This window comes from Bison bison, unplaced genomic scaffold (assembly GCF_000754665.1).
Source record: "Bison bison bison isolate TAMUID 2011002044 unplaced genomic scaffold, Bison_UMD1.0 scf7180017864526, whole genome shotgun sequence".
Lineage (NCBI taxonomy): Eukaryota > Metazoa > Chordata > Mammalia > Artiodactyla > Bovidae > Bison > Bison bison.
In genome coordinates this window covers 2,521,093-2,529,869 of record NW_011495077.1, presented here as the reverse complement: position 1 = coordinate 2,529,869, position 8,777 = coordinate 2,521,093, and the positions used below count along the sequence as shown (strand labels likewise).

At 58.4% G+C, this 8,777-nt stretch overlaps 2 protein-coding genes across 2 annotated transcripts in view; both read right to left on the bottom strand.

Annotated features, from left to right (window-relative positions):
* The window catches only part of CPNE6 (copine VI (neuronal)), a 5,124-nt gene extending 4,313 nt beyond the window's left edge, over window positions 1-811 (bottom strand). The window contains exons 1-2 of the mRNA XM_010831311.1: window positions 624-811; window positions 24-203 (exon numbers count right to left, since the gene is read on the bottom strand). Coding sequence (XP_010829613.1) covers window positions 24-203; window positions 624-791 — 348 coding nt within the window. The 5' untranslated portion in view covers window positions 792-811. The remainder of the gene's footprint in view (window positions 1-23; window positions 204-623) is intronic.
* Window positions 812-4,214: 3,403 nt separating this feature from the next.
* The window catches only part of LRRC16B (leucine rich repeat containing 16B), a 16,637-nt gene continuing 12,074 nt past the window's right edge, over window positions 4,215-8,777 (bottom strand). The window contains exons 33-41 of the mRNA XM_010831309.1: window positions 8,752-8,777; window positions 7,856-8,171; window positions 7,442-7,570; window positions 6,726-6,792; window positions 6,534-6,623; window positions 4,968-5,086; window positions 4,705-4,885; window positions 4,423-4,533; window positions 4,215-4,300 (exon numbers count right to left, since the gene is read on the bottom strand). Of these exons, the coding sequence (XP_010829611.1) occupies window positions 4,275-4,300; window positions 4,423-4,533; window positions 4,705-4,885; window positions 4,968-5,086; window positions 6,534-6,623; window positions 6,726-6,792; window positions 7,442-7,570; window positions 7,856-8,171; window positions 8,752-8,777 (1,065 nt within the window). The 3' untranslated portion in view covers window positions 4,215-4,274. The remainder of the gene's footprint in view (window positions 4,301-4,422; window positions 4,534-4,704; window positions 4,886-4,967; window positions 5,087-6,533; window positions 6,624-6,725; window positions 6,793-7,441; window positions 7,571-7,855; window positions 8,172-8,751) is intronic.

Sequence of the window (8,777 nt, the reverse complement as noted above, 5' to 3'; positions counted from 1 at the left end):
GGGGTGGGGGTGAGAATGCAGACCTGCCCCAGGGTGCACTCGGTGGAGCCGAGGAAGGTGTCGTTGCGGGGACTGGTGGATCCGTCCTCGGCGTCAAACACATGGAACTGCAGGGGCTGCTTCTCCTCGAAGAAGTACTCCAGGGCCAGTACGCGGGAGAAGACGGGGCTGGAGCAGGAGCGCAGCACCTCTGTGCGCTCCACCTGCGGCAGGAGGGGAGCCCACCTCTGGGAACCCGGGCTGCTTTGCTCTGTCCCGGACCGCCCCCGGTCTTGCCAGCTTTCCTCAGGTTCCCATGCCCCAGAGACTGGCTCCTCCCTCCCTGGGCTGAACCCCAAGCTTAGGGTGCTGCCTGCCCCTAGGACCATCAGCCATCAGGGGCTCTCATAGTTGGAAGCAGTGCCACTGCCTTTGGGGGCCGTCTCAGGACCCCATAGGACCCTGTGAGCTTTGGTCCCTGTGAAATGCTTTGTGTGTGTAACGATGGCACCCGCATCTCTATGGTTACCCACACAGACCGGAAGAGGCCCCTGAGAGTCCTGACCATCCCTCGTGGCTGCCCCCACCCAGCCTCCTTCCTTTGCGTCCCGGAGGTCCGTGAAGGAGAGGCCAGCCACTCTCACCTCCACCCACTGCTCATCGGAGTGGAGCTTGAGCAGCACACAGGGGTGGGGCTTGGTGAGTGTGTCTCGGTCGAGGAGGCCGTGGCAGGACACCCGCAGCTCCACTCTCGAGGCCCCCAGTGTCATGGCTGGGGGCTCGGGCACCCAGGCCATCTCTGGGTCGGACATGTCTCTGTGGGGACAGAGCAGACACTGGCCACTGGAAGGGGGACACCTGCCAGAGGAGGGGTCTGTCTCTGGGAGCCTGGGCCCCACCCCCTTACCCTGCTTCCCAAGGCCCTGGCATCTCATGGATCTTCTTCCCCCTGACCTCACTCGGCTTCCCCTGAGCTCTGAGCCTCTCACTCCGGCACAGCCCAGTGAGTGCTCTTGTCACCCCTGCTGGCCTTGTATGCGTGGATGGGGCTGGAGAGGGCTTGGAGGTTCCTGGCAGCCTTGGTTCCTAGGCAATCGATTGATCCACACTTTCTGCTATATCAGCACCTTCTGCTATTTCCTGACTGATGTTTAAGCCAGCGCTGCACTCAGTCTTGGCTTGAGGAAGCTGAACTGGGGCAAGGGGGTGGGGAGGGGAGTGGAGGGGCCCCGGCAAGTCTGAAGAGGAGGGTCAGGAACGGAGGCTGCAGTGGGCAGGAGGAGACAGGTTGGAAGGTGCCCTGCAGGGCTGTCCCCATCCACCTCCCCCGACTCACCTTCTGGTTGGCTGATGGAAAGGGAGGGGTGGTGGGCTTGCAGAATGAGCAGCAGAGCTCGGCCCCTGCTGAAAGCTTCTCTAGGTTCCTGGCAGTGGCTCCCACTATGACAACACTGGCTTTCCTCCCCACCTCCCTTGTTCTCACACTTCTTGGCAGCACTGGCGCTGTCTCTTAGCGACAGGATTTTTGGGGAGCCTCGGCCCCCTCCATGCTGCCCGTGGGATGCACGCACGCCACCCTCCCCCAACAGTGGTACTGAGCTTCGGGCAGCAGCATGCAGGGGTACACTGGCCCGAGTTCACGGCCGGTCCATCCGTCTCTCTGTGTCTGTCCACTTCTCAGGGTGAGGCTGTCTGATCTCATGTTGTGCTTCCCTGGCAAGTGTGCGTTGGTGTGTCTGGATGCCCCCACCCCGTGTCTATCCCCTAGTCGGGTGTCTGTCTTCAGGAGGCTGTGACAGTTCCTGTACGTCCCTCAGAACTGGGACCCTTCCCTGGCTGAGTACCCGCTCCCCACAGTGTGTGCCCTTCTGGGTATGTGAGGGAGGGTCTGGGTTAGCGGGGGTGGGCTCTGCCTTCTAGCCACAAGTCTCCCAGTTCTCACAGATCCCCTGAGTCGGGCAGGAGCATGTGATGGTGAGGGTATTGGGCAGGACTGGAGACCTCTCTGGGGGCCGGGGGCAATGTTGTTATGGAGACTGGGCCAGGCTTGGGCTGGGCTGGGGCTGGGCGAGGGATGAAGGGTGGGCTCACCTGGGCTCTAGTCGGGGGCTCCTCTCTCCGGCTCTCTGGCCCTGGCCCTGACTCCCTTGCTGCTCCAGCCGCTGGCGCTGGCTCCGGCTCCGGCTCTGGTGCTATTTATGGGGCCTGGATGGGGAGGGGTGGGGGTGCCGAAGCACCAGCTCCCCCCACTTGCACAGACCGGTTGGGAGGGAGAAGGGGGGCAGGGCCACTGGTTGGGAAGGAGCCACGGAGCCAGGGGAGGAGGGCGGGCTGAGGGTGGCTCAGAGGCAGGACCCCCGCAGACACAGTGACATACATCTTCCCCTCCTGCCACACCCACACCCAGCATCACAGAGAGGCACACACTGCGGTGGTGCATGCACACACACACATTCACGCCGGGAGGCGATGGAGACATACGCACCCACGACTCGCAGGCTCACACACAGTCTTGACACGAACAGGTGCCAGCACATAAACTCACCATGACACCATGACAGTTTCAGCCTTGGGGATGCACACAGGGAGACACACCCGGTCTCACGTCGCTCTCCACATCACATTTGTTAAGGACATTTGCAGTCACATACGGAAGAACACGGGGCTATACTTGTCACACACACACACACACATACCCTCATCCACGCCCACCAACCTGAATACAACAGAATGGAGATCTTCACGTGTCCCTTAAAGACCATTACATATCATGCTGAGCCTTGTAGGTTTTAGAAATCAAAGTTCCACCTTTTAACAGGGAGACAAGGAAACGGACACAATTGCTTAATAGCACACAGTGTCACATCCCGGTCACGAAGCCTCCTGAAGATAGGGATTTCCCAGTGTGGAGATATGCTGGACTGATTCCGAAGGCATCTTCCTGGTGCCCGTAACTACCCCCAACCCCGAGATTCAGCCCATATGGCCACATCCTGTGGGAGGGGCCATGCCATTCACTGATCTTGAGCAAACAAGACATTAGTCATTCCCTGGTGAGGCCAGGGGAAAGGAGCAATTGTCTGGATGCTGCACGTGAAGACATTTGGAAACATGGTGGTCTGGATGAGTACAACAGAAGGGTCACCAGGGCACTTCACTTTCCATCCCCAAAGCCGCTCATGTATTAAGGTGGCAATAATTTATTGAGCATTTCTTGGGTGCCAGGCACTGTGCCAGGGGTTGGGGCTACACTGGGGACTAAGACACAGCTCCTGCCCCTCAGGGAGGTGTGTGCATATAGAACAAAAATCCCACAGAGATGATCAGAACAAATGCACTGAGATATGACAGGCAAAAAGTATGGATCTATTGAGGAGGCAATGGGCCACAGGAGGAAGGGCTCAATTTGGATGAGTCAGGGGAAGGCATCAGGAAGGGCTTCACAGAGGAAGAGGCTCTTGAGCAGCATCTTGGATGCCAAGCTAGCATTTGTCAGTACACTGATGGGAAACAATTAATTTTAATCATTGATCTTCTCTCGCTACAGGCACTTCTGCTCACCTGCAGGCCACTCTACTATTGAGATTTCAGACTACTGATGGTGCCCCCGGGATGACATATCACCATTTAATTCCACCATTAGTGAGCCTGCCTGTACATAAGCACACATGCGCACACACACATAGCATACTGCTCCCAATCTCCTCCTGGGACACCAGGACCTCCCCAGTCCCACTGTACCTCCGCAAAGCCCAACACACACTGATGCTGCTTTCTGCCACCTTGGCCTCTTCTGCAGCCAGCTTTCAGCCCAGACCCTGCAAATGACACCCCACTGCCTGGGGGCTTCTGCGTCCCCTCCCACCCAGCAGCTCTCAGCAGTCTTTCCTGCCTCTTCCCTTAGAGCTCTAGCCCCATCTCTTGGGGGATGGTCCTCACTTTTCCACTGTGGGGGCTTGAGGGAAGGGGAGCAGCTGGTGGGGAATGGGAGCAGAGAATGAGGAAGGCAACAGAGACTCAGGCAGGCAGTGATTTTGGTTTTTTATTCTATACAAGTGGAGAGAGAGCCCCTGGGGATAGAGAGACAGATCTGCCCTCCCAGGAGAGGAGATCTGCAAAGCAAGCAGAGCCTCCCTCTCTCCAGGCTGCTCCCTGACTTCTGGTCCCCCATGCCTCATCCTGCACCCCTGGGACAGGGGCTGGCAGAGGGGCCGGGGGTGTGGGGGCGGGTGGGGGTCGGAGTCCTTGTGAGGCACATGTCGAGAGGAGGGCTGGGGAGGGTGCCGTAGCGACTGTCAGTCTGTTCCCGGCTCGCTGGTTCCTGCTGGGAAAATCCAGGGAACCCTGTCTCCCCAGCAAGGAGAGCCAGCCGCCCCGTGCGGGGGCACTGCATCAGATGGATGGGTGGGCAGGGGGACCACCCTCTCACCGCCCCTCTGGCACCTGTGGGGTCAGGGGGCTGTCTTCTGTCAGGTTCCAGCTTGTCACAGGATTGCGCCCGCCGTGTCCGCTTAGGCTTCAGGGGGGCAGTCCGGCGACCTGGATCTGGGGGCCCTGCAATGACAGTCAAGGCAGGCCTAGCATGTGAGTGGGGCTCCCGGGCTGGGCGCTCAACCAGGCCATGGCTCCTGGTTGTCTGCCACTCATCCTGTGCCCAGGAAGAGACCCGAGGGGAGGGGCAGCGAGGCCCCAGAGGTGCCCCAGCCCCTCTAGCAGGTGGCGCACCTTGGATCTCAGGCTCCTCTTGGTCTTGCTGTGAGCCCAGCTGCAGCCGGGGTTTGTTCATTCCTGGGGCTGCACCCCCAGTCTCGACCTCCTCCCGGCCCCCTGGCTCCTGTGGGGGCCGGCGGCCCCTGGGCACAGCCACGGGCTTTGGGGGCTTCAGAGTTAATGGAGGGTCCTGCAGCTGGCAAAGAAGGAAGCTGGGTCAGTTAGATTGTCCTTTTGCTTCATCAAAGGTCCCTCCCCACAGCCTTGCTGGCTCTCACCTTAGCATTCCTGGTAGAAACCGTCCTCTCTGGGAAGACAGCCCCCTCCTTTTCCTCCTCTCCATCTTGGGAGGCTGGGCTGGGGCTCTGGCAGCCATGGTTGGGGGCGCTCTCCTCAGCTGGGGGATGGGAAGAGAGGAGAAACTGCAGGAAAAGACATTCTTGCATAGCCCTCCCAGTCCCCTGCCCCTGTAAAGCCCTGGACGCCAGGACTTTCCCCTCCAAGCCCCTCTGCTCCTACATCTCTGCCTTGGATGTCTCCTTCTGCTCTCCAGTTTCCTTAGCCCTTGGTCCCCAGGATCCTCCTGAGCCTGTCACCTCTGCAGGGAGCTCGGGCTGACCCTCTTGAAGAGCAGGGACAGAGCCAGGGTCTGGGGCCTGCTGGGTTCACAGGCATGGTTGCCCATCCAGGGCTGCAGTGCCCCGGGGCCCTGCCAAGGCTGCAGCCTGGCCTTCCTAGGACTCTCTGCCAGTCTGATTTAGGTGGTGAATCTGAAGGAGAGGTGCCTGGCATTCTCATTGCACCCTAGCCCCGCCTTGTGGCTTTATGCACTCCAGACCCAAGGATACGTTACATGGATGGGATTGTCTGTGTGTGTATCTGTGAGGTGCAGGTAAGGAAGACCTGGAGGGTGCTGGCAGTAGGTGTGTGTGGGGGGGACGGGGTGCTCCCCCCAGCCCCCACAACCGTGGTCTCCTAAATGAAAGCTGGAACCCATCTTCGGGTGTCTTAACTAGCCTGCTTATGGGACAGGATCATCAGGGAAGATGTTCCACATGATGTGTTGGCCTTGGAGGATGGGGCAGGTGCCCAGGCACTGCCAAGCCTCAGGCCAGCCTAGCTCTGCAGGGCACCCTCACGCCCTAGCCCTGGGGTGGGAGTGGAGGAGGGAAGGGAGTGTCAACCTCTCCAGGGAGATTTGTCCCTGTCAGTATTGTTGGAGGGTCACATTCCAGGCCTGTGGGAACTGAGAATGATGCCAAGCTGACTGGTTTTCTGTTAGCGGCTCCCTAAATGAAAGGTGCTCTGAACCCAGCAGAAGGGAGGTGTCACACTATGATCCCCCACTCTTTATTCTGGAAGGTAAATAACTTGTTTGAGGTCAACACTACAGGTGGTGGCTGAGCCCAATCGAACGCCCAGGGTGTCTGACCCCCAAGGCGGGGGGCTCTTGCCCCTTCTGGTTGGCACCTTTCTGTGTGGGCAGAGGATGGTCTGGTGAGCTCTTTGTGGAGGAGACTGGAATGTTTGAGGTGGACCTGGTTGGTACTGCCCACCATTTCCCCAGCTGAGGTACACAGAGAGGCCTTCTTTATGGAGAGTACCATTCTGCTGATGGCCCCTGCTCTAGAGAATTCCCCACGACCATCCACACAGTTTTGTTCCTGTTGGCTCAGCCTGGCAAAGCACTTTTGTTCCGTGGGGCCTTTCTTTTGGATGTAGTTTTGTAAATACCCTGAAGCATCTTCACAATGTTGATATTGTACTGCCCCGCCTTGACTGGCTTGTCTGTCTGGACACACTTGGGCCTTCAGAGCTGCTGCCAGGAAAGAGGCTTTCCATACCTATGTGCCACGTGGCCTCTGCTCGGCGCATGGCACTGAAGCTCGGCTTGGTGCTTTGGGCGGGTGGCGGGGGCTTCCAGGCTCCAGGCCCTGGAGTGGAAGGAGAGGGTGGGAAAGGGAGAGGGGGGAAATGCATGTTGGGTTGGGCTGAGAGAGGGGTCAAAGGAAGGAAGTGAGGGCGCCCATTCTTACCTGCGTCATCTGAAGAACGCCGTTTCTGCCAAGCCTGGACGCTGCCCTCCAGGTCTGGGCCTGTGCCCTGAAAGGACAGCTGAGTCAGGTCATAAAAAAGTCTCTTCTGTGTGGGGACTGCAGTTAGCAAGGGGCTTCTGCTCTAGCATCTCATGTTATTGGTCCCTAGACACTCAGACTCTTTTCCTCAAAGAATGATACCCATACCACCCCTCGGGGACATAACAAATGGTTTACGTGAATGAATATACTGTTATTTTAATATGTGTTTATTTTATGTGTCGTAGAAAAAACATGACTAGTACAAGCCTGTGATTTTAAAAGATGATAATGCTTAGGTCCAGACTGAGTTTAAAAAGGTGAGTTGATTTCAATAAAAATATTATGTAAATGGTATGTGGTATAAGGTTAAAGCAGTCATAAAGCTGGTGATCAAGTCACTAAAATTTGGGAAGCCGCTCTAGAGGTTAAGTATTTTGAGGGCCACACACTTTACAAGGAAACAGAGGCTCTGGAAGGTTAAGTGACTTGTCCAGGGTTCTGCACCAAGTGTAGGGGCAGAGCCACAGCACACACCTTCCTCTCCAAAGCACTGCTCTCCACTGACCTATGAACCACAGGCCCATGGGGACGAGAGAGGGTAGGCCCATGGGGAGGGGAGGGTGGTAAGCAGGAACCTGCAGGACCCCCAGTTTGCCACTCTGGGCTCCCCTCACCTCTCGTTTCCCATCGAAGCTCCAACCCTTGGCTCTTCCCAACCCAGGAAGGGCGACGCCGTGGACCCTCGGCTGCTGTGCTGCCCCGGGGGCCTGGCCTCCCTCCCCAGGCTCTACCCCCTCAGTGCCCTGGAACAAGGTTACAGATTTAGAAGCAGTTTCTTACGGAGAAGGGGCTCCATACCTCTCCAAGTCCCCTGTCTGGAAGCCCTACCCAGGCCCTCTGAGGAGTCCTTCCACTGCCCTCATTTGCATGCTGGGAGTCTGGGTCACTAGGCTTAGCCCAAGGAGCCAAGGAGTGGAGACCTAGGATGACAAAGTTCTCCTGATCCCTGAGTTCTAGCATCCTGCCACTAATTGCCTGGGGTGATGGGTTGTGTGGGCACCAGGACTCAGAGCCCCTGCCTCACTTACCGTCTTCCTGCGGAAGGAAGGCCCCCGGCTCCCGCCAAAGGTAGGGAGGAGGCTGCTTTCCTCCTCAGGGCTCCAGCAGGGGGAGGAGTTATTGCCAAGGCTGGGGGGATCCGGGCTGGGGGGGCTCTCCTGAGTTGGGGGTGGGGGTGGGGGAGGAGGGAGGAGGAGCCCGGTGGTGGGGGAGCCTGGCCCCCTGTCCCCCTTGAAGCTCCGGGGCCGGCGAAAGTGAAACAGGCCTCGGCGCCTTTTCTTCTGCAGTGGAGGCAGTGGCGGTTCGGACAGGCCTGGACGCAGGGCCCTCAGAGTCCGGGGGTAGCTGGGCAAGGTCGGGGAGAGTTAGTGACTAAGTCGTGGGGAGAGCCCAGTGCCAGATGCTGAAGCCGTTCGTGGTTCTCAGAATCCCCCACTCTCTCTCATCTACTGTTCCCTGCTGCTCCGTAACTCTGTCTACATATTCCCAGGGGATGGTGTCCTCAACTTTCCTGTTGTAACCCTCCAGCAGTCTCTTCCCTCCCAGGGACGCCTTCCCCTCCTCCTCTCAGCCTCTCCAAGTGACCCAGTTCCTTCTGGAGAGAGGCTGCGGCATCTGTGCAGGACAGTGACAGCATGTCCCCTCCAGGCCTGGTGCCACTGTCATCCCATCCCAGGGCCTGCTACCCAACCCCCAACTCCTGCAATCCCACTCTGGTGGTTCATTCCAGCCCCATTCCTTCCAGCTGTCCTGAGGAGATTCAGACAATATGGGAACTAAGGGCTGGGAGGGGAAGAAAGAATGTGGGGGGAAATGTCCCAGAGAGACTGCCACTGGAGAAACCTCCCTGGGAGGTGGGTGGACACAGGAGCTTTCCTAGGGCCTCGGGGCCTGCTGAAACTGGGGGTGTGCCTGGATGCCCCACCTGGAGCTTTCATCCATGACTCTTCT